Here is a 24,459-nt window from a genome sequence, read left to right on the forward strand (position 1 = left end):
TATTGCAAATCGAACACGGGACTTCGGCGTGATGAGCGAGTGAGTGAGTGAGTGAGTGAGTTGGGTTTAACGCCGCTTTTAACAATATTCCAGTTATATCACGGCGGGTCAGATTAATGTTGGAGGAAAGCCCGAAGTGATGCAGGTCTCGGACGTTTACCACTTCGGTGAAACCCACGAGCACAGGTATGGTGCTGACCAACCTAGACACATAATCGGGGCGAACCGGGATTCGAACCCACAATCATAAATCGCGGCGCCTCAGACGACTTGGCCACCCGTGCCCCCGCTTGATGAGCGAACGCTTTGACCACCATGCTTCCCTACCTCGCCGCAATGACTGATGTCAATATTATCCGATTATTAGATTCGCCTTGATTATGATCCTTGGAATGTCAGCACCATGCTCGTTGATGTCATCAATATTATGTGGTAAATGTTGAGAACAAACCTAACCTTTGACTAACCCGCTACTTTAATTTGCATCTGACCAACCGATTTGTTTAAAACCCAAGGCTACTTTGAACACATGCCGCATCTAGACAGTTCATATTCTACATCTAATTGTGGAACATGACAAGGAATGTTATGTCAGTGTTGCTGTGACTGTTTCGTAACCATGGAAACATGTATAGATTCGATTACTGCGCCCAAACCGAATTTAATTTGTCTGTTTATAGCTGACAGCAACACTATTCGGAGAAGATTGAGAACAAGATAAAAACGATGTCATTTGGTGAGGAAATGTTTCTTAATACAGATAGTTGGTTAATGTGATAATTTAATTTATTCCGATTCAGTACATCCATGTAATCATAAAACAAACGGATAAATGTTTTGAGTTTAAAAATAAATAGCATATGATGTTGCAGAAGAAGGACAATTGATGCATTTGCAACAGATGTGCGGTGAATCCTGTCATTGTCATTATGTGATCAGATAAACCCTGACATCAAACAAGCGACATAATCTGCTGGAAATCTTACACTTTGGGTGGTTGAGTGAGTAGGTTGGTGGGTGCGAAAGTGAGCGAGTGGTTGGTTGAGTGAGTGAGTGGTTGAGTAAGTGAGTGGGTGAGTGAGTGGGTGAGTGAGTGGGTGGGTCACGGGGTGGGTGGACGTGAGTGAGTGAGTGGTTGAGTGAGTGGGTTGGTCACGGGGTGAGTGAGTGAGTGAGTGAGTGAGTGAGTGAGTGAGTGGGTGGGTGGGTGGGTGGGTTGATTGGGTGAGTGAGTGAGTGAGTGAGTGAGTGAGTGAGTGGGTGGTCACGGGGTGAGTGAGTGAGTGAGTGAGTGGGTGGGTCACGGGGTGGGTGGACGTGAGTGAGTGAGTGGTTGAGTGAGTGAGTGAGTGGGTGGGTCACGGGGTGAGTGAGTGAGTGGGTGGGTCACGGGGTGAGTGAGTGAGTGAGTGGGTTGGTGGGTGGGTGGGTGAGTGAGTGAGTGGGTGGGTGGGTCACGGGGTGAGTGAGTGAGTGAGTCACGGGGTGAGTGAGTGGGTGGGTGAGTCACGGGGTGAGTGAGTGAGTCAGTGAGTCAGTGAGTGGTTCTATAGGTTGGTGGGTGGGTGGGTGAATGACTTAGCGTTTACGCCGATTTTAATAGTATTCCAGTCATATCACGGGATGTCAGCATGAAGTGGAGGAAATGTCCAAAATGACGAAGATCGCAGACATTTGCCACAAATGCAGACAAACCCAGGATCACAGAACAAAACTTGGTTTTGAATTCACAATCATCGGATCTCGTCACCACTTATGAAGGAACCTAAATATCCTCAACCCAAAGTACGCCCCCTAAAACCACCGACTCCCCTCTAGCCGCGTTATAGAGAAACAGTGAGTGAGTGAGTATGGTTTTACGCCGCTTTAAGCAATATTCCAGCAATTTCACGGCGGAGGACACCAGAAATGGGCTTCACATGTTGTACCCATGTCGGGAATCGAACCGGGATCTTCGGCGTGACGAGCCAAAGCTTTCACCACTGCGCTACCCGACCGCCCCAATAGTGAAACAGGGAGTACAGAGTATAGTTACAGAGAGTAACAAATGTCCAGGAGGGAAACAAGAATGTGCCTCACTCAGTGTACCAACATTGGGAACAGAACCCGGATCTTCGCGTAACGAGAGAGTGAGTGCGATTTTGCGCCGCTTTTAGCAACTTTCCAGCAATATCAAGGCTGGGGGCCCAGAGATGGGCTTCACACATTGAACCAGTGTGGAGAATTGACCGCTGTAACCACAAGACTATTTCGCCCCCCATCGCGTAACGAGCGAACGCTTTGATAACAAGGCGCCTCTGAGACACATTGAGGGGTGCAAGCAAGAACAGCGTAATTTTTCGAGGTAGGTGACGAACAAAGGCTATATGCTGTTTAGAATTCAATTTGTGTTTGTTTGTTGTTTAAAGCCGCACTCAGGAATATTCTAGCTATATGACGGCGGTCTGTAAATAATCGAGTCTGAACCAGACAGTCCAGTGATTGACACCTTGAGCATCGATCCATGCAATTGGGATACGATGACATGCATCAACCAAGTCAGGAAGCCTGACCACCCGATCCAGTTCGTCCACTTTTACGACAAGCAGAGTCGCCACTTTGGACAAGCATGGGTTGCTGAAGACCCGCCGTCTATATAATGTGAGATACTAATTTTTCACCCAGTGTTAACAGTAATACATCCTTCTTCTTACATTTCAAGATTATGACTGTCCATTTGTAGAACCAGCTAAGGATTTATAAAATGACAAATGAGCCTATAACAAGAATTGTCTATTGATGAGAGAACAGGACGCCATTTTGAACTGCTGTATTTCAGTTACATCGCGGAATAATTATATGGCGTCATATTAGACGAGAAATATAAGACCATAAATCCTTTATCACGTCACGTTCAATTAATTTGAGATTCAAATTCTATGTTATTCACAGGTTTTCAACTGAAACACGTTGAGCGCAACATGTTATCACATCTTGATGGCAGATCACCAACAGGTGGCGCCCCACGTGTATTGATACAGGAAGATAGTTAGCGCCCCCTGGTGAGAGGGAAGAACACAACACCACGTGACCACCATCTGTGCGTCTGATTTTTCCCCTGCCAACTAGACATTGAAGTTACGCTGCCAGACCGTCGAACGTATCACCATGACCTCATTTGCACCGGTTTTTATCAACGCAGAAAACCAGCCAGCCAGACAGTCAGACAGATTATTTACGTCTCACTCATGATACAACATATATATAATATGGGGGCACGGGTGGCCCAGTCGTCTAAGGCGCCGCGATTCGCTGTGCAGAGTTGCGTCTCTTGGGCACGCCAGAAACCTATGATTGCGGGTTAGAATCCCGGTTCGCCACGATTATGTTTCTAGATTTGTCAGCACCATACCCGTGCTCGTGGGTTTCACCGAAATGGTAAACGTCTGAGACCTGCATCACTTCGGGCTTTCCTCCCACATTAATCTGACACGCCGTGATATAACTGGAATATTGTTAAAAGCGGCGTTAACCCAACTCACTCACTCTCTATATACAATATATAGTTCCGAATCGTAAAAATCGATATTTACAAGTTGATCACGACCAATCGGTTTTCATCAATGCATTATGCACCTGCTTTGGATCGTATATACACAAAATCCGTCTGTGTCCACAATGTGCATCGTTTAAGGCGCAATTTTCTATGCAGATTTAAATTTCTAAAATCCTATGCTTTTAGGTTCGATCCCCAGAATCGCCAGGGCCTATGTATCTAGGTTTGTCAGCACCATACTCGTGCTCTGGGTTTCATCTAATTGGTAAACGTCTGACATCTTCACTTTAAGCTTTCTTCACACATCAAGGTGACACGCCGTGACATAACTTGAATACTGTTCAAAGCAGCGTTAAACCCAACTCACTCACTCACGCTGCCAGTCGCGTCAATTCATAATATTTGAAATGAGCAATATTCCAGCGAAACGACGGCGGTCTGTAAATAATCAAGTCTGAACACGTCACTCCAGTGATTGACATCATGAGCATCGATCTCCGCAATTGGGATACAATGACATGCATCAACCAAGTCAGCGAGCCTGAGCACCCGATCCCGTTAGTCGCCTCTGACAACTAGTCGCCTTTTACAGCAAGCATGTGTTATGAAGACCTATTCTACCCCGGATCTTCACGGGTCTTTGAAATAAGAATGATATACAGAGGCCAAGGTTTTATGAAATATGCATCGGTTCTTTAAGGGCGAGATGAATAGCTAGTTGGACTGTGTATTTGCCCTTCATTGTAAATGAATCGTTTCAAATTGAAATATGAACACACCATTGAACCAACGTTCTGTCGAAATCGATAGGAGAGCGTTCGACTTATCCGGGTGTGGTATCTCAACATCCTCACAAAACCAAAGCAAGATATACTTACACACATACTTACCCACTCTCTCACACACGTATCCACTCACTCACTCACTCACACACGTATTTACACACATGTGCCACACATGTACACATTCTCCCTTACAGACGTACTCACTGTCTCACAATGAAGGAATGTTTTGTCACGCCGCAGTCAGATGTATTCAAGGTTAACTTGTTAGATTTGCAATCTGGGTAATGCAAGCCATCTATGATCACCAAGGGGCGCGATGACACCCACTGAGCCAGATCACACACTGTAACCACTAGCCTTGACCTGCCACGGAATCCCACGGGAGCCTCACAACCATTGGACTGGTTCAGAGATCGTGCTCTTGGTGTCGCTTTACGCCCTTGCAGAGGAAGTCCCAGTCTAACGCAGGGACGACTGTGAACCAGTCTAAGTGTGCTTGGACTGGAACCGGATTTTGAAGAACGTCTGCGCAGTAATTGATCTCCACTTTTAATCGCTGTTGCGCATACACTCATAAAGTAAGATAGAATTGATTCTCTAAAACCGACATCTGGAACACGACAGTTTAATAGAACAGCATTAAAATTCCCCCTATCAATTTCATCTTGTCATGTTTCTATCGAAAAATATGACTGAAAAGTGATCTTTCGAAACAAAAACATGAATTTTAAATAGCAATAGCAATTCGTGTTCATTATACGCTGTAGAGTTTATAGCAAGAAGCGCCCAATACTTGCAGTTTCTGTGTAAGAGGACGCGGAGCGTATCATCATCCTGATTCTCCGTGTCCGCTGACGTTGATAAATTAGCTCATTTTTTAATCCACGTGTCTTGTTAAACCGGGTTTTCATAAACCAATTTTTTGTATGAGAGGAGTCGACAGTCTGAAAAGAATCACGTTTAATTATCATTCGATACCTATTGACGAGACAGGGGTTGCGGCGATTTCGCTAATTAAGACTAATTGTAGGTGATCAATCATCCAAGAGTTGATTCTATCTAATGGCCGGAGTACCACAGTAGGAACTGTCCGACGGCCGAACCCCGGAAGTGAAATACACACCACACCCAGCTGACATATCGCAGACACTGGGGATTACAGAGACTGGGGGTTTACAGAGACTGGGGGTTTACAGAGACTGAGGAAAACAGAGACTGAGGGTTACAGATACTGGGGGTTACAGAGACTGAGGGTTTACAGAACTGGGGTTTACAGAGACTGGGGCTTTTCACAGACTGGAGGTTACAGAGACTGGGGGTTACAGAGACTGAGGAATACAGAGACTGGGGTTTTTCACAGACTGGGGGTGACAGAGACTGGGGGTTTACAGAGACTGGGGGTTACAGAGACTGAGGATTACAGAGACTGGAGGTTACAGAGACTGAGGATTACAGAGACTGGGGGTTACAGAGACTGAGGATTACAGAGACTGGGGGTTTACAGAGACTGAGGATTACAGAGACTGGGGCTTTACAGAGACTGGGGGTTACAGAGACTGAGGATTACAGAGACTGAGGATTACAGGGACTGGGGGTTTACACAGATTGGGGGTTTACAGGGACTGGGGGTTACAGAGACTGGGGGTTTACACAGACTGGGGGTTACAGAGACTGAGAATTACAGAGACTGGGGGTTACAAAGACTGGGTTTATTTCACAGACTGGGGGTTACAGAGACTGAGGGTTTTTTCACAGACTGGGGGTTTACACAGACAGGGGGTTACAGAGACTGAGAATTGCAGAGACTGGGGGTTACAAAGACTGTTTTTTTTCACAGACTGGGGGTTACAGAGACTGAGGGTTACAGAGACTGGGGGTTTACACAGACTGGGGTTTACAGAGACCTAGGATTACAGAGACTGGGGGTTACAGAGACTGGGGGTTACAGAGACTGGGGGTTACAGAGACTGGGGGTTTACAGAGACTGGGGTTAACAGAGACTGGGGGTTTACACAGACTGGGGGTTACAGAGACTGGGGTTAACAGAGACTGGGGGTTTACACAGACTGGGGGTTACAGAGACTGAGGATTACAGAGACTGGGGGTTTACAGAGACTGGGGGTTACAGAGACTGGGGCTTTACAGAGACTGGGGTTTACAGAGACTGAGGATTACAGAGACTGAGGATTACAGAGACTGAGGGTTACAGAGACTGGGGGTTACAGAGACTGGGGGTTTGACGTTTGGCGCAGTACGTGAATAGTGTTATTACAGGTTGTATGATGTGGTAGTGGTACTAATAGTAGTTGTGCCAGTAGTCGTAGTAGTAGTTGTTGTTGATGATGTGATTGTTGTGGCGCTGGTAGTGGTCGTGGTGGTGGTGGTAGTCGTAGTTGTAGTTGTAGTTGTATATACTAGTAGAAGTTGTAGTCGTAGGAGTATAGTATCCGGGTTAGAATAGGTCTTCAGCAACCAATGCTTGTAATAAGAGGCGACTTGACTTTGACGTATTAGGCGACTAACGGGATCGGGTGGTCAGGCTCGCTGACCTGGTTGATGCATGTCACCGTTTCCCAATTGCAGTGATCGATGCTCATGCTGGATTGTCTGGTCCAGACCGCCGCCATGTGGCTAGAATAATGCTGAGTGCGGTGTTAAACAACAAACAAACAAAAAAGCCACCAGGTGACACGGATGGCCCAGTCGTCTGTTGCAGAGTTGTGTCCCTTAGGCACGCCAGAAGCCTATGATTGTGGGTTTCTCGGTTTGTCAGCACCATACCCGTGGTTGTGAGTCTAATTGAAGTGGTAAACGTCTGAGATCGGCATCACTCTGGGCTTTGCTTGTTTTAGTTGGTGTTATATTGTTGGTAGAAGTTGTGGTAGTAGTACAGGTAGTTTAGTAGTTATTCCAGCTATATGACGGCGGTCTGTAAATAATCGAGTCTGGACCAGACAATCCAGTGATTAACTAGCAGTTGTAGTAGTAGTAGTAGTAGTAGTAGTAGTAGTAGTAGTAGTAGTAGTAGTAGAAGTTGTGGTAGAAGTTGTGGTAGAAGTTGTGGTAGAAGTTGTGGTAGTAGTACAGGTAGTTTAGTAGTTATTCCAGCTATATGACGGCGGTCTGTAAATAATCGAGTCTGGACCAGACAATCCAGTGATTAACTAGCAGCATACAGCATACAGACGCGATGACCACTTTCAACAGTTCATTTGAACACACAATTGGAAGAATCGACTGCGACGTCTAATGAAATCATCACGGAAATACGTATTTTACTGCCGCTTCGGTAAGTGTTCCCAGATCGCAGAAGCGGTGTTGATAATATCAAGTTGTGTAAACGAAAGAACTGAGGAATCTTGCTTAGACAGGCTTAGGAACAGTATTTCAGTTATATCACGGCGTGTCAGCTTAATGGGGGAGGAAAACCCGAAGTGACGTAGGTTGCAGGCTTATGCCATACACTTGGTCATACAACGAGTACCGTTTTAGTGATGTAGGTTGTAGGCTAGGGCCATGCACTTGGTCATACAAAGAGTACCGTTTTAGTGATGCAGGTTGGAGGCCTATGCCATACACTTGGTCATACAACGAGCACCGTTTTAGTGAAGTAGGTTGTGGGCTAATGCCATACACTTGGTCGTACAACGAGTACCGTTTTAGTCAAGTAGGTTGTGGGCTAATGCCATGCACTTCGTCATACAACGAGTACCGTTTTACTGATGTTGGTTGTGGGATAATGCCATGCACCTGGTCATACAACGAGCACCGTTTTACTGATGTAGGTTGTAGGCTAATGCCATGCACCTGGGCATACAACGAGTACCGTTTTAGTGCTGTAGGTTGTAGGCTTATGCCATGCACTTGGTCATACAACGAGCACGGTTTTAGTGAAGTAGGTTGTAGGCTAATGCCATGCACTTGGCCATACAACGAGCACGGTTTTAGTGATTTGAGTCGTGGGCTAATGCCATGCACTTGGTCATACAACGAGTACCGTTTAAGTAAAGTAGGTCGTGGGCTAATGCCATGCATATGGTCATACAACGAGTACCGTTCTAGTGATGTAGGTTGTAGGCTAATGCCATGCACTTGGTCATACAACGAGCACAGTTGTAGTGATGTAGGTTGTGGGATAATGCCATGCACTTGGTCACACAACGAGCACCGTTGTAGTGATGTAGGTTGTGGGATAATGCCATGCACTTGGTCATACAACGAGCACAGTTGTAGTGATGTAGGTTGTGGGCTAATGCCATACACTTGATCATATAACGAACACAGTTGTAATGATGTAGGTAGTAGTGATGTAGCAGTAGTAGTAGTAGTAGCAGTAGTAGCAGTAGCAGCAGTTGTAGAATCAGCAGTAGTAGTAGTTATAGCAGTAGTAGTAGTAGCAGCAGCAGCAGTAGCAGTAGTAGTAGTAGTAGTCAAAGTAGCAATAGCAGGGGCAGTAGCAGTAGTACCAGTAGCAGTAGTAGTAGTCATAGCAGCAGCAGCAGTAGTAGTAGTAGCAGCAGCAGCAGCAGCAGCAGTAGTATTAGTCAAAGTAGCAATAGTAGTAGTCATAGCGGCAGCAGTAGTAGTATTTGTAGTAGTAGTAGCAGCAGCAGCAGCAGTAGTAGGAGGAGCAGGAGCAGCAACAGTAGCAGTAGAAGCAGCAGTAGTAGGAACAGTAGCAGTAGTAGCAGCAGTAGTAAGAACAGTAGTAGTAGTAGAAGTCATAGCAGCAGCAGTAGTAGGAGGAGGAGGAGCAGCAGCAGTAGTAGTAGTAGTAGCAGCAGCAGTAGTAGTAGTAGTAGCAGTAGTAGCAGCAGTAGTAAGAACAGTAGTAGTAGTAGTCATAGCAGCAGCAGTAGTAGTAGGAGGAGGAGCAGCAGCAGCAGTAGTAGTAGTAGCAGCAGCAGTAGTAGTAGTAGTAGTAGTAGCAGTAGTAGCAGCAGTAGTAAGAACAGGAGTAGTAGTAGTCATAGCAGCAGCAGTAGTAGTAGTAGCAGCAGCAGTAGTAGTAGTAGTAGTAGTAGCAGTAGTAGCAGCAGTAGTAAGAACAGTAGTAGTAGTAGTCATAGCAGCAGCAGTAGTAGTAGGAGGAGGAGCAGCAGCAGTAGTAGTAGTAGTAGCAGCAGCAGTAGTAGTAGTAGTAGTAGTAGTAGTAGTAGCAGTAGTAGCAGCAGTAGTAGGAGGAGGAGGAGCAGCAACAGTAGCAGTAGAAGCAGCAGTAGTAGGAACAGTAGCAGTAGTAGCAGCAGCAGCAGCAGCAGTAGTATTAGTCAAAGTAGCAATAGTAGTAGTCATAGCGGCAGCAGTAGTAGTATTTGTAGTAGTAGTAGCAGCAGCAGCAGCAGTAGTAGTAGGAGGAGGAGGAGCAGCAACAGTAGCAGTAGAAGCAGCAGTAGTAGGAACAGTAGCAGTAGTAGCAGCAGTAGTAGTAGTAGTAGCAGTAGTAGCAGTAGTAGCAGCAGTAGTAGTATTAGTAGCAGTAGTAGCAGCAGTAGTAGGAGGAGGAGGAGCAGCAACAGTAGCAGCAGCAGCAGCAGTAGTAGGAACAGTAGCAGTAGTAGCAGCAGCAGCAGCAGCAGTAGTATTAGTCAAAGTAGCAATAGTAGTAGTCATAGCGGCAGCAGTAGTAGTATTTGTAGTAGTAGTAGCAGCAGCAGCAGCAGTAGTAGTAGGAGGAGGAGGAGCAGCAACAGTAGCAGTAGAAGCAGCAGTAGTAAGAACAGTAGTAGTAGTAGCAGCAGCAGTAGTAGGAACAGTAGCAGTAGTAGCAGCAGTAGTAGTAGTAGTAGCAGTAGTAGCAGTAGTAGCAGCAGTAGTAGTAGTAGTAGCAGTAGTAGCAGCAGTAGTAGGAGGAGGAGGAGGAGCAGCAGCAGTAGTAGTAGTAGTAGCAGCAGCAGTAGTAGTAGTAGTAGCAGTAGTAGCAGCAGTAGTAAGAACAGTAGTAGTAGTAGTAGTAGTAGTAGCAGCAGCAGTAGTAGTAGGAGGAGGAGCAGCAGCAGTAGTAGTAGTAGTAGCAGCAGCAGTAGTAGTAGTAGTAGCAGTAGTAGCAGCAGTAGTAAGAACAGTAGTAGTAGTAGTCATAGCAGCAGCAGTAGTAGGAGGAGGAGGAGCAGCAGCAGTAGTAGTAGTAGTAGCAACAGTAGTAGTAGTAGTAGTAGTAGTAGTAGCAGTAGTAGCAGCAGTAGTAGTAGTAGTAGCAGTAGTAGCAGCAGTAGTAGGAGGAGGAGGAGCAGCAACAGCAGTAGTAGTAGTAGCAGCAGCAGTAGTAGGAGGAGGAGGAGCAGCAGCAGTAGTAGTAGTAGTAGCAGCAGCAGTAGTAGTAGTAGTAGCAGTAGTAGCAGCAGTAGTAAGAACAGTAGTAGTAGTAGTCATAGCAGCAGCAGTAGTAGTAGGAGGAGGAGCAGCAGCAGTAGTAGTAGTAGTAGCAGCAGCAGTAGTAGTAGTAGTAGCAGTAGTAGCAGCAGTAGTAAGAACAGTAGTAGTAGTAGTCATAGCAGCAGCAGTAGTAGTAGGAGGAGGAGCAGCAGCAGCAGTAGTAGTAGTAGCAGCAGCAGTAGTAGTAGTAGTAGTAGTAGCAGTAGTAGCAGCAGTAGTAGTAGTAGTAGCAGTAGTAGCAGCAGTAGTAGGAGGAGGAGGAGCAGCAGCAGTAGTAGTAGTAGTAGCAGCAGCAGTAGTAGTAGTAGTAGTAGTAGTAGTAGTAGCAGTAGTAGCAGCAGCAGCAGTAGTAGTAGTAGCAGCAGGAGCAGTAGTAGTAGTAGTAGGAGTAGTAGCAGTAGTACTGTCAGAATACTGCCAGGCGATTTGTCTCATCAGTCCACGTGAACAAATAATGGGAGGCTTTGATATCGGTATGAAATCGGGACGGAAATAAGTATTTTACTGCCGCTTCGGTAAGTTTTTAAAGCCCGTCGAAGCGGCGTCCGAAACTACCATCAAGCTGTGGAAACTGAGATCTGATGAACATCACGACTTGCATGAACCAGTTTCTCGTCATGAGTTCAACATGTGTAGTCAATACTTAACAGTCTTCACCGTGATACGTATTCAATATTGCTAAAATCGGCTTGAACCCCATCACTTTCAATCATAGCTTCAAGGCCACAATCACCATCAAATGGCCGTAAAAGGGGAGGTCCACGGTTCGACATGTACCAATTGACGTGAAAAGATGGTACTTGTTGTTTCCTTTCACGATGGTTGTGCTGAATCCAAATCCGGCATGGACAATAGACATCCTAGTTCACCCACGTGACCGTTACGTGGTCATGGAAGCAATTTTGGCATTCCCTGGAACTTGATTCATTACGTCGTATTTTAAGCCTGAAGGTGTTCAAGTGATATGATGCGCTTTGTGAAGTAAGACCCGTTTTATTACAATAAAGATCATGAACTTAGGATGTAGAAGGGACATAACTCGTAATATCCATTAGTGGGGCTACGATCGAGCTACGTAATTCCAGCCTAGTTCGGCAAGAGTGGAAACTGGACTTTAACAGTCAGATAATTCCCTTGCCTCGGGAAGATGGAACAAACCATGACGTGACGTCACTGTATACCGTTTCAACCTGAGCTTTGCGGATCACGGGCGCCGGATTTACAGGGTGAACGTTTTGCGCCTAGCTGTTTTCGAAAGAAATCGTTTCGGAGGGGGGGGGGGGGGAGTCGTGGTCTGCGTTCAATTAATGTCAACTTCTAGTTAGTCGTCATCAAGGGAAACCCAACGAGCCCAAGCTGGAAACATACGAGCCTTTATACGACACGGCCCAGTCTCTTTGTGAGCATATCAAAGACAGCAAGCTAGGCATTCTGGCAATAACAGAGACCTAACTTAGTGAGTGAGAATGGTTTTACGCCGCTTTTAGCAATATTCCAGCAATATCACGGCGAGACACCAGAAATGGGCTTCACACATTGTACCCATGTCGGGAATCGAACCCGGGTCTTCGGCGTGACGAGCGAACGCTTTAACCACTAGGCTACCCGACCGCCCCACCTGGCTTGGAAATGAAAACTCGCGCATCAAATTATAACGGGTAAAATGACCCCAAATGCCAGCAGGTTTATTCAGACTGCCAGACGAGGAGCAGGTGGTGGCTGACGGCTTTTATATATAACGATAAGCAGACAATGATAGCAATCTAAAGATGTGGAACTCGCCAACTCTCAATACAGCCATAGCAGTTCATGATCACCACCAACATGTTGTAAAATCTATGTGTACATCTCTTTAAAATCAATGCTTTTCTTCCTGTGTAGCGATGCCTGACTGGGCCCTTTCTTCGTCTACCGGAGCTGATCCATAACACATGTATATTGACAATGCCAGAAGTTAGTATGAGATTACTTAACAGTCATACATAACTGGATATTACATTTAAAGACAATCGGTGCATGAATAAAACATCTGTCTGATTAGCTATCACTATATTTCATCAACAACCAGACCTGTTCGTCACGGGTGGAACGAGCATTCATTGAAACAGCCATCTGCATAATGCTACCCCTGCGTCACAGGGCCATATGACACAGTTGAACCAATCAACTCAACTCGAAAGGATGCACGGGAATCACGCACGTTGAGACGCACAACGCTCACACTCATCTACAGGATGAGGTTTCTTGGGATGGAGCTGATGTGTGTTTATTCCTTTGCGTGTCTATTAGTGTCAATATTAGGTAGTCCTATGTGTTCAAGTTGGAGGCGATTTGGACCACTTCAGGTGAACTCGTCAATTTTGAATGCGACATTTGAAACAGTCGACCACGTGGGCCTGCTACAATGTGTACGAGGATGTTATGTGAGGAGTCGCTGCAAGTCCTTTGCTTACGAGACTGAAACAGAAACATGTTTTCTCAACTCAAAAACTGATATGGAGGTTGTAGCGTCTGACAAAGTGAACACCGCAAACACTGTTTACAGCAACATCGCCGACTGGCCCGGGAGGTTAGCGGGTGTATGTTACAACCATACATGCTCTCATGACTCCATCTGTGTCGACAGGAACGAAGTAGCCACATGCGACACTGTCTACTGTTTCCCCCCGACGTCTCCAACTAACGGCCGCGTACTCCTGGACGGAAGTCCCTTCTACGAACGTGGCCACAAGGTGGAGTTTAGGTGTAACACTGGCTATCGTGGTGACGGGGAGCTGGTGTGTGGGGAAGCGGGGGTATGGGAAGACACCGCCATCTGCATCCCTCCTCCAGTGACCTGTAAAGAAGTGAGACAGTGCAATTCGTCCTATGGGGATGGTGAGTACTGGTTGCTGTATAACTCCTCTAGCAATGTTGCTGTGAAGATCTATTGCTGGAAGATGGAGCTCGGCAACTTTTGGGAGTTTATCACCTTACCAGAAGAACACAATTTTGCTCTTTTTCCCACCAGCTGCGAGAATAAATGGAAGACTTCGTATTGTGGACGTACAACCTTTGCCAAGGTCAGAGTTTACCACAAGAAATTATCTGGGTCGAATAGAAAAGACTTTTCAACGGCAGAGTGCTCCGGTGGAAATGCCCCGATTGGACGAGCCGGAAGTTGCAGTGAGGAAGATGCATGTCGCGACAGAGAACCGGGCTATTTCAAAATCAACACGACCGGAACGGGTTTTATTATCGACCCGGATGTGACCTGGAAGGTTACGGTTGGTCACGTGAACGTCACAAGGTCAGATGACGGTCAAGTGATTCATGGCACGTGTCTGAGCAACTGCGGCCAGTGTTATCCCGATACTCTATCCGACTGGTATCCTTTGTTCTTCATCCCAGATCCGAACAACCAGCCCCCGGAATCGGCTGCGGTAGTCCCCATCTGCAAATGAACGGCCGCGGGTGTCACCCTTCCTATGAAGAATATAGATTTCACCAATTCCAGTTCATCTAAGGCAACTCAATCCGGTTTGCAAAGTAGTGTCCTTTAAGCGTGCAAAAATCCAATGATATGTCACCCTTCCTATGAAGAATACAGATTTCACCAATTCCAGTTCATCTAAGGCACCTCAATCCGGTTTGCAGAGTTGTGCCTTTAAGCGTGCAAAAATCCAATGATATGTCACCCTTCCTATGAAGAATACAGATTTCACCAATTCCAGTTCATCTAAGGCACCTCAATCCGGTTTGAAGAGTTGTGTCCTTTAAGCGTGCAAGAATCCAATGATATTGGATTGAAAACTCAGATTCACCCTTATTGTGATTTTGATTATTATTATAGTTAGTGAGTTCCATACACGTGTTTGTGGTTTTCACCAAAGTGGTAAACGTCTAAGACCTGCATTAACTTGAAGCTTTCTTCCATACTAAGTTACCGTGGTATAACGTGGCACGCTTTTCAAAGTGACGTTAAACCAAAGTCACTCACTCACTCACTCTATGGACAGGAACCTCCATGCATCTACCCAAGGAAGTACGTACCTGGCAACAACACCAGAATGTTACTTGGGGACCCTTTGGACGGTGTGTGTGTGTGGGGGGGGGGGGGGGGGGGGGGGGGGAGAATCGAAATCAGATATGTGTTTCAGCTATAGCTACGAAACCGGACATATTTTAATTTAAAAGTATAAGCCTGAATTTGTTTTAAAGAAATTAACATTCATTAATTTGCGAGAATGTAACTTTGGTGGCAGGCATTTTCTTTCTTCTTCAACAGCCTTAATCATAATTATATTTTTCGATAATTCTCATGGACAATTTATTTAATTCGATAAAATCCCACCTTCCAGCTCCCCTCTCACCCTTAAATGGTCGGTCCCTTAATACTTACGTGTGGTGCGATGCAAGAAAGCGATAGAACGAGAAAACGATATATGTCCCCTAATACCGTACATTGAAAAGGGTTTTTTTTGCTTACATTCAGCGATCCATTCCTATAATTTTCACCGCTATTTTGTCTTTCATCCAAGAATCTTTCAACATTTTGTGGTAAATAAATGTGTTAGATATACATGTAGATACTGAATGTTGTCACGTATCGTTTGTTGCCACGCATGTGTTTACTTTCTGTTGTTGCAGTAAATTAGCACGATTAACATACACTCCATCAGATAAGTCGTTGACCTTCACTTTATTTCGCAAGTGCTCCACAGAAAGTTCGCGGATAATATTTTTGCCAAACTGACTTTCCCCTTTCATGTGAGTTACTAGTTGTATGCCTAACAACAGTTTTATGCCTAACAACAGGAATATTCATAGTTATGTAACATGTCGCTATCTATTAAACTGTTTTGTTGTTATCAATTGAGCGTTCTGTTGTGAGTTATGTAAATATCTCCCATGTGTCTCTCCATATGTGTACATGTGGTTTACCGAAGTACACATATCAACTGTGATAACACCATTGTCACAGCGCTAGGGTAGCCTAGTGGTTAAAGCGTTAGCTCGTCACGCCGAAGACCAAGGTTCGATTCCCCACAATGGTACTATGTGTAAAACCCATTTCTGGTGTCCCCCTTGGTGATATTGCATGAATATTGCTAAAAGCGGCGTAAAACCATACTCACTCACAGCGGTGTTTATCAAACTACTACATGCAAGTACACATACATGTAGATTTGTGTACAAGACAAGAGACACAATACAAGTTGGAAATAAATCAAATGTCAATAAGAATATTTACGGACAACCGTATTATGGCATTCACACTCTAACGGCATATTCTACTCAAAACAAGTTAAAGAACACCGACAATCATAAGACTGTATTTTGCAATACCATCAGCCGTGATAGATTAACCATTCTACCATGAATTTGGAATTTACTCGATTCTGATTGGTCAATCAGAGGCTATTAAATCACAATAAACCCCCTCTGATTGAAACAGTTGGTTTGACGGCCGCATCACCGCGGAAGCTAATTAGGAGATAAACATACTGTGTTTTCAATGTAACCTAGCTCTACGGAAGCTAATATTCATAGAATAGTACTATTTTCAGTCAGTGTCGGTAGGCATATTTAAATAATTATATCTGTAATTACAGGTTACAAAATGCACAGACGCGGTTACTACAATATTCAAAGGATGTGTGGCAATACATTTCGTGCAGAAAACACGATAGAGATCTACACAGGGAATGTATTTACGTTTTGGAGACACAGAGAGCTTGGAATTTTGGCGCTTTTCTATATACGACTGTGACGTCATTTCTTTCGCGTCACAATGAGCGATATGACGTCATAATGGTGACGTTCGATGTAGAGCGAAAGCCTTTCAAAGCTTGCTTTGTTTTCTTTAGGGAAGCCCACCTCATGTCAGCTTACCAAGCTGCCGTGCTTATATGCTTTCAATGCCTGTCATATGTTAGAGTGAAGTATTACGGTGTAAACAAACTGCTTGAGTATATACGGCACCATATTTTGTTCGGTGATTCCGTAATTCAGATCGATAACCCACTCAAAATACTGAACTCAACCAATGCCGCTTCACTCAGTATATTTGCTAACACCAAAGAGTTCGCATTTTATTTAGTCATGGAAGAATGGAGATAAACATACTGTGTTTTCAATGTAGAGCTAGGTTACCTGTAGATTTAACCGCGCTAAATTTAACATTTGAAACCTCACGCTGCGCGTTCGGTTCCAAATTCAATTTAGCGGGGTTAAATCTACAGGTAACCTAGCTCTACATTGAAAACACAGTATGTTTATCTCCTAATTGCCATATGATAATGAAAACAAAATGTGTTTTCTTCCTGCTTTGGAGTATTAGATATTTGGATTTTAACCTGATTTATATGGAGAGAACTGCCATGACCAACTACACTCTGACGGTGTGATGGTCCTATAAAATGAATAATATTTTTTACTGTAGTGTCACTCATAACATTACACGTACAGATACATAATATAACAATGTGGTATATTTTAATCAGGGCCTTATTAGGCCGATGTGCCATTTACAAACTGTTGTTGTTCTTCTTGTTTTTCAGATAAAATCTCCATGTGGTATTAAAACATGTTTATGTACCCTTACGATTTTACGTAAGAGTAAGTGAGTGAGTTGGGTTTAGCGCCGCTTTTAACAGTATTCCAGTTATATCACGGCGTGTCAGCTTAATGTGGGAGGAAAGCTCGAAGTGATGCAGGTCTCAGACGTTTACCACCCACGAGCACGAGTGTGGTGCTGACAAACCTAGAAACATAATCGGTTCGAACCGGGATTCTAACCCACAATCATAGGATTCTGGCGTGCTCAAGAGACTGCAACTCTGACGACTAGGCCACGCGTACCCCTTTTTACGTAAGGAGGTATACAAAAAAATATATAACTTGAAGACAAAAGAACAGTTTATAAAACATTTTATCCAATGTTTCTAAAAAAACATTTTTGGAAGTAAAGGTTCCATTTTAACATCTTCAGTGTTATTAACAAATGCAGGATTATTAAAAATATACGATACGCATTCATTTGGCGGAAGAAGGAGATTACAATATACCCATTCTGGTACCCCTTTTTCATTTTTGTGCATTCTACCAATGACAACATAACTGACGACGGTTGTTATTGGCAATGATAATATCATAAGTCACCAGCGACCATGTGACCCAACAGTTGGTTGATAACAGTATGAAGAGTAGTGGAATTTACATCATGAGCTTTTATTATTAAGTCCACGATCTGCAACACGTTTTTTTTATAATTGAACAACTTTGATGAAATGTTTGTTCGTTTCGGAGAATGAAACTGTTGGTGGTTCTTGAAATTTGAAATGATGCGATTTTTGTCTGAGAATGTTTCTTAAACTTTAAGTGCATCAATTCCCTTGTTTGCACATTTCAAATTCGGGAACATGCGGTCTAAACGTTTCAAAGCAATATCGAACTCTCCTTTCTTGTCGCTACTGTGAGATCTTACTTTTTGGAGACCCACCAATCAGCAATTTGCTGGAGTCGTTTGATTTCTTTCAGTGACACAGAGTAGTCTTGTTCTTACTTTGTGCCCGGCCGCGTCATACCAACAGACGTTAATAAATGGTACTTGTTGTTGCCCTGTCTGGCGCTTGGCATTAAGGGGCTAAACAAGAACTTTTCGGCTCGAAGTCAGCATACTGTGTCTGAGTGGGGTATTTATGTTAAACTGCGACATGGTATCTCAGTGGATTAGCACTATACATCGGCATCACTCCTGACACTAATAGTACAAGCAGCCACACACACACACACACACACACACACACACACACACACACACACACACGTTGTATAAGTGCAATAATCTTGGACGCGATGTTAAACACCATTTCACATCACATCTTAATTTGTGCAGTCCCAATGGTTCCTGAAGGAGAGGCAACAAATCTTCCAAATGAAGGGTATTATTTGGCCTTGCTCCTTTCTGGTAACCATGGCTGCGGCAGCATCTTTGGTATGCTGGAAACAAGACTTAATACAGCGGCACTGGCAGTTCGTTGGTTAAAAAGACAGCCAACGAACTTGAATTTGTCATTACATCCATGGCATTGCTGTACCAAGCCATCGAATTCAATGAACTTTTCTGGACATACTATTAGATCGACTGTATTTAAGGGTACTAGATGGATGCTTTAATTTCTCTACTATCCAAAGTGTCTTGTAAATGATAAAGTGATTTTCAGAATTGCTATGTTGGTAGTCTGTTGATGCTCGATCTCTGCCAGGCGACTCGTGTCGACAATTTCTGTTGTCATCTCCACCAAAATCAATAATAAAGGTGGCCATATTCTTTCCTCGGCCTATTACAAACATTCCTGCTGATAAAATATTTACATGTTCAAAGAGAACCCGCATTGGATATTAAGAATTCAGAACAAGTAAACCTTTGATTTGATGTTTCATGTGAAGACGTTTTACTTTGTAGACTGTCAAATATTCACAGAATCGATAGCGGATCAGTGAAGCATCAGGGACATCAGTTCGTAAGTGCGTTGTCCATCGCAATGCTTAATGTGCTCTGATTGCTCGAACAAAGATCGTTCTGACGTGACCTGCCATGGGATGTGCTTATATCGTTGTGTGGCGGTAGCTACCACTTCGATCTGATAGTAAAGAGATTGCGTTAAACCAAACTCACTCACTCACTCACCCTGACTGTAACTCATCCTTGTCGCGAGAGAGGACTTAAAGGATCGGGTGGTCAGGCTGGTTGATGCATGTCATCGTATCCCAATTGCGTAAATAGATGTTCAATCGCGTAGATAGATGTGCGGCGTCAATCAAACAAACACCGTGGTCGTAAGATTAATCCCAATCGTGAAAACGGCGGCCTGTAAATAATCCAGTCTTGGCCAGACAGTGATGAACGACGTCCAACTCCCGTTTGGATATGATGACATGCAATCAAATAAGTCACCGAGCCTAACCCCCCGATCCAATGCAATAGCTGTCGAGAAAGCGATAGAGCGCCTACTTTAACCCGGGTTTACACAGGATCCGCGATTTATTTTGTACCATGTACGACATTTTCTCCAAGCGAACGATTCATGTTATACCGGACAGGTTCAGTTTCCGCACTTAGCGAACAATGACTCGTTCAGCACTTGAAGATCGTGATGCATTCGACATTGTACTGCATTATTGTATTTTCGTTGCGTCTCATTGGATGCAATCTATCTTTTCTTCCAAATTTTTCAATTTTATGCGTATAGGACGCAGGATTTTGCGTCCCGTAAATGAATGGCCTAGGGGACTCTGCACAGCTAATTTCGAGTCCTGCTTAAACAACAGAGCCACACGACTGGTAGTCATCTAGGAGGGATTAAATGTATTCAATGTCTATAGTGTAGCCAGCGGGCAATAGTATACGCTGTCTCTAACTATTTGTAAACAAATGAATCATTACGTGATAGAAATTGATGTCATTGTACAACAGCAGCTGCTGCAGGGATGCCCGAGGGATGGAGATTGACCGAGCGCTTCAAGCTAACGCTGATGTTGCTGCCCGTGAAGATGCGGTTTAGAATTGATTTTCCGCAAGCCATCCTGTCGTAAGAGGCGACTAACTCGCTGGCTTGATTGATGCATGTTATCGTATTCCATGACGCTGTTTAAATTACCTCTTTGATCTAACGTATCATTGGTAATGTCGTCCTCATGCATTAGCTATAATTATCGACCTGTGAAGATTCGTTGTAGAACAGGTTTTTAGCAACTCATGCTTGACGTCGTGGCTGGTATGTTATATACATGCATGACATATGGACTACATTTAAACTATCCTAAACACTAATTATACATTAAAGTCAAACAAAGAACCTGAAATTGTACATGTAGCTACAATCATAATTCATACTACTCAAGTTCAAAATTAATTATTTACATACTTTACTTGTTCAACATACCGGTTACAAAATACAAAGTGTTTTTAAAAGAATATTTGATGAAATATCATATATTTAATTTCATCTCAACCTGTTGCATATTTGCACTGCGAGGACTCAACCTTTCTTGGAAATCAAAGCGACCAGTCATGATCATTTCTTGGAAGTTAGCATGCCATCCCTCATTGTTGCATATTTGCACTGCGAGGACTCAACCATTCTTGGAAATTCCTCCAAGCGACCAGTCATGATCATTATACCCCCGACAAAATGTCGGGGGTATATAGTTATACCAAGGTTCCGTCCGTCCGTCCGTCCGTCCGTCCGAAAACTTTGTCCGCGTGATTTCTCTTAAACTATTCAGGGGATTCATCTCAAACTTAGTACATATAATCTGTGTCATATGGAGGGGTGCAGTCCAAAGAAAAAAATGTTTTTTATTAATTTTCCATTTTTTTATGAATTTTTCAAACCCTAACGTCCGTCCGAAAACTTTGTCCGCGCGATTTCTCTTAAACTATTCAGGGGATTCATCTCAAACTTAGTACATATAATCTGTGTCATATGAAGGGATGCAGTGCAAAGATAGAAATTGTTTTTATTAATTTTCCATTTTCTTTATGAATTTTTCAAACCCTAACGTCCGTCTGAAAACTTTGTCCGCGCGATTTCTCTTAAACTATTCAGTGGATTCACCTCAAACTTAGTACATATAATCTGTGTCATATGAAGGGGTGCAGTCCAAAGAAAAAAAAATTGTTTTTATTTATTTTCTATTTTTTTATGAATTTTTCAAACCCTAACCAGGGTTTCCCCTGACGTAGGATTCTTGCGTATATGACTCTCAATTAAGGAAAAATACGTCCAGAAATAAATGACTGCGTCATGACTGACGCAATTTCAAAATATCTATGTTGTTGTTTACCAGCTTTGGAATGAAAATATTACAACTACTCACCTGAACTTAATTTATAAACATTTTCCGAAGACAATATATGCAAACGTCTTAAAATTTACGTCTAGTTTTTAATTAATCGTCGTTTTTAGAAGTAACATAACTTCGCATAACACCACTGCCACGGGCTTATTTGCATAGCCAGTCACATGACCAGACTTTTCTCTCGTTTTAAAACAAACGCTAAAATCAGAACAGCTGGGGGCTTTACATATTGTTTTGCATAATTATATAGATATGCTACTAAAACTGTGTGACTGTGAGGTACACGACAAAATATATTTATTCATCAAAGTGAACGTAACTCTCTCACTCCGTGTGGCTTCGATGACAGCACGCGATGTAAACAAAGGAAAACTCCGCAAATGGACAAAGTTTTTCACGTTTCGGCATATTTTCTCACTTAAAGTTAACCATGACATATGTTTGTTTATCTAGATGTGTAGACTCGTAAAAAATGAAACAGAAGAATATTATATTAGATTTGGCGCGGTCACGGTATGTGGTTAAGCGGAACCTATGGAACGGGGTAAATGGAAGTTGTAATTATCGGAGGGACACATGTTTTTGCCGAAATTTAGGTAAACATTATTGAATGAAATTTTAAATAAAATTAATAAAATAGATGACAAACATAAGGTCAGATATACAGAGAACACATTTTTATTACCAGATAGTGTAACAACAGGATTAACTTGCGTAATTCAATTCGGATTTGTTATGCTATTTCCGATGACGGATCATGACAGCCTGAAATGAGACTGAAGATAAGTCTGTGCGTATTATACACGAGAGATATTTTTTTTAGGATTTAATTGCCCATAATTAGGGGTGCGTTTTATACACGAGTGTGTATTATACACGAATAAATATGGTATATACGAAATGTAAAGCTATACACGAATAAATATGGTATATACGAAATGTAAAGCTATACACGAATAAATATGGTATATACGAAATGTAAAGCTTTGGGCGTGTTTGTTGTTGCTCATAAACTGTATTCAACCAGAAAATATTACGAGTGTTCACAATTCTTCAGTTCAACCTCACTGTTGATAGATAATACAAGATAACTAGATAAAAGATTATTATATAATCTGACATGAAATGTATTTTAATATCCATCCATGATTAAAAATTATGTCTCACAGTTGAGACTGGTGTTAATTATTCATCCTGTATAAGTGTCACTGTAAATTGTTTTATGAGCTGTGAAGTAATTAAAGATTGTGAAAAAATAAAACCAACAAACTTTGTTTTTCATTCATATATCCTTTATTTCTCTGCAGTACAATCAGCTGAGAACATTAATTAGCACTTGTTCACTTAAACTAAAGACATATAATATTTAAAAGATACTTAACTTTAAGTGTAACATTAACAGTGAACACTTTAAATTTCATTAATCATACAATAAAACATTTGACTCTCAAAAAATATTTTTGACTCCCAAAAATTCATAGGCTGAGTCAAGATGACTCTCAGATATTGGAGTCTAGGGGAACCCAGCCTAACCCTATCCTAGCTATTTAATTTGTAACTACTGACACACTAGGCGGGTCGGGGGTATTAGTGAGCCACGCTCACTTTTGCACTTGTTTCTTGGAAGTTAACATGACATCCCTCATTGTTGCATATTTGCACTGCGAGGACTCAACCTTTCTTGGAAATCAAAGCGACCAGTCATGATCATTTCTTGGAAATTAGCATGCCATCCCTCATTGTATGAGTGACAGATTGTAAAAATAGCGAAAAAGAACGCTGAACTAATTTATTTCTCCAACACCCTTTATCAAATTATATTAATATTATAGTCATTTTGAAGTCGAATTCATGTACCAGTTGGTTTGAAATAACTCTCCAACAGTAATACGTATTAAAAATGACTATATATTCACGCCGAACTTCGAACTGACTGAACTAGACTTACTTCCGTTACTCTTGGCTGTCCGTGGCCGACAAAGTAGTTGTTCACGGTGACGGTGCCGTTTACAAATTGCACGCACCCAGAAGACGATTCCGATCTGTCGTTATGTTCCACATTAACTTGATAATTTACTGGTGGAAAGGAGCCTATTGACAAAACCATTGTCCAAAGATTCATCCTGAAGTATGGTTGAATACTGCACGGTTTTTTAGCTGAAGACGAGCGGTCCTGCCACATAAAAGGCTGATGATTTTTGTGACACAGTTGTAAGTGTATGTTTTACTTGATTGTATGTATTCTGAAATAGATTTCATCATGTTTGATAAGCTGTTGTGAACATGTGTTTGTATGATGTACCAGTGACTGACAAAAACATCTGCTAGCATTATACTATTCAAATGGTTTATCGGTAATCAATTTTATATGCATCGATGCGTAGGCTATCGATAGATCGATGTGTTCATAAGTAGATTTTTATGTGAAAGGGCATCTTAATTTTACGATATCGAATCAAATTAAATACCTGATTTTCAGCTCATTTTGACCAATCAGAGTCAAGCAGTGTTTGTTTGTTGTTTTACGCTGCACTCAGCAATATTCCACCTATATGACAGCGGTCTGTAAATAATCGAGTCGGGACCAGTCAATCCACTGATTGACATCATGAACATCGATCCACGCAATTGGGATACGATGACATGCATCAACCAAGTCAGCGAGCCTGACCATCCGTTCCGTTAGTCGCGTCTTACGCCAGCATGGGTTGCTGAAGACCTATTATAACCCTGATCTTCACGGAATCCTTCTTCAGTGGGGGCACGGGTGGCTCAGAGGTCTAAGGCGCCGCGATTCGCTGTGCAGAGTTGCGTCCCTTGGGCACGCCAGAAACCTATGATTGTGGGTTCGAATCCCGGTTCGCCCCGATTATGGTTCCAGGTTTGTCAGCGCCATACCCGTGCTCGTGGGTTTCA

General features: G+C 43.0%; 3 protein-coding genes across 3 annotated transcripts in view; 2 read left to right on the plus strand and 1 right to left on the minus strand.

The window, feature by feature from the left end:
• Window positions 1-10,116: 10,116 nt before the first annotated feature.
• On the minus strand, window positions 10,117-11,073 carry LOC125380008 (cell wall protein DAN4-like; the record flags this gene model as incomplete). Its single annotated transcript, XM_048395975.1, has 1 exon — window positions 10,117-11,073. A coding segment is annotated over one exon (957 nt), but the record flags the coding sequence as incomplete, so codon positions are not given.
• Window positions 11,074-12,887: 1,814 nt separating this feature from the next.
• LOC124134947 lies at window positions 12,888-14,780 on the plus strand. Its single transcript, XM_046500066.2, has one exon. The coding sequence runs from the start codon at window positions 12,930-12,932 to the stop codon at window positions 14,136-14,138; it is 1,209 nt and encodes a 402-aa protein (XP_046356022.1). The 5' UTR covers window positions 12,888-12,929; the 3' UTR covers window positions 14,139-14,780.
• An 8,804-nt stretch (window positions 14,781-23,584) lies between these two features.
• The window catches only part of LOC124134948 (E3 ubiquitin-protein ligase RGLG3-like), a 52,878-nt gene continuing 52,003 nt past the window's right edge, over window positions 23,585-24,459 (plus strand). The window contains exon 1 of the mRNA XM_046500068.2: window positions 23,585-23,754. The gene's annotated coding sequence lies outside the window, so the exon portion shown is untranslated. The remainder of the gene's footprint in view (window positions 23,755-24,459) is intronic.

The sequence above is a fragment of the Haliotis rufescens genome, unplaced genomic scaffold, assembly GCF_023055435.1.
Source record: "Haliotis rufescens isolate VD_foot unplaced genomic scaffold, xgHalRufe1.0.p SCAF_15, whole genome shotgun sequence".
Taxonomy (NCBI): domain Eukaryota; kingdom Metazoa; phylum Mollusca; class Gastropoda; order Lepetellida; family Haliotidae; genus Haliotis; species Haliotis rufescens.

Excerpts from the sequence above, each read along its gene's own strand:
- LOC124134947 (XM_046500066.2), top strand. The coding sequence starts at position 12,930 with ATGAGGTTTCTTGGGATGGAGCTGATGTGTGTTTATTCCTTTGCGTGT.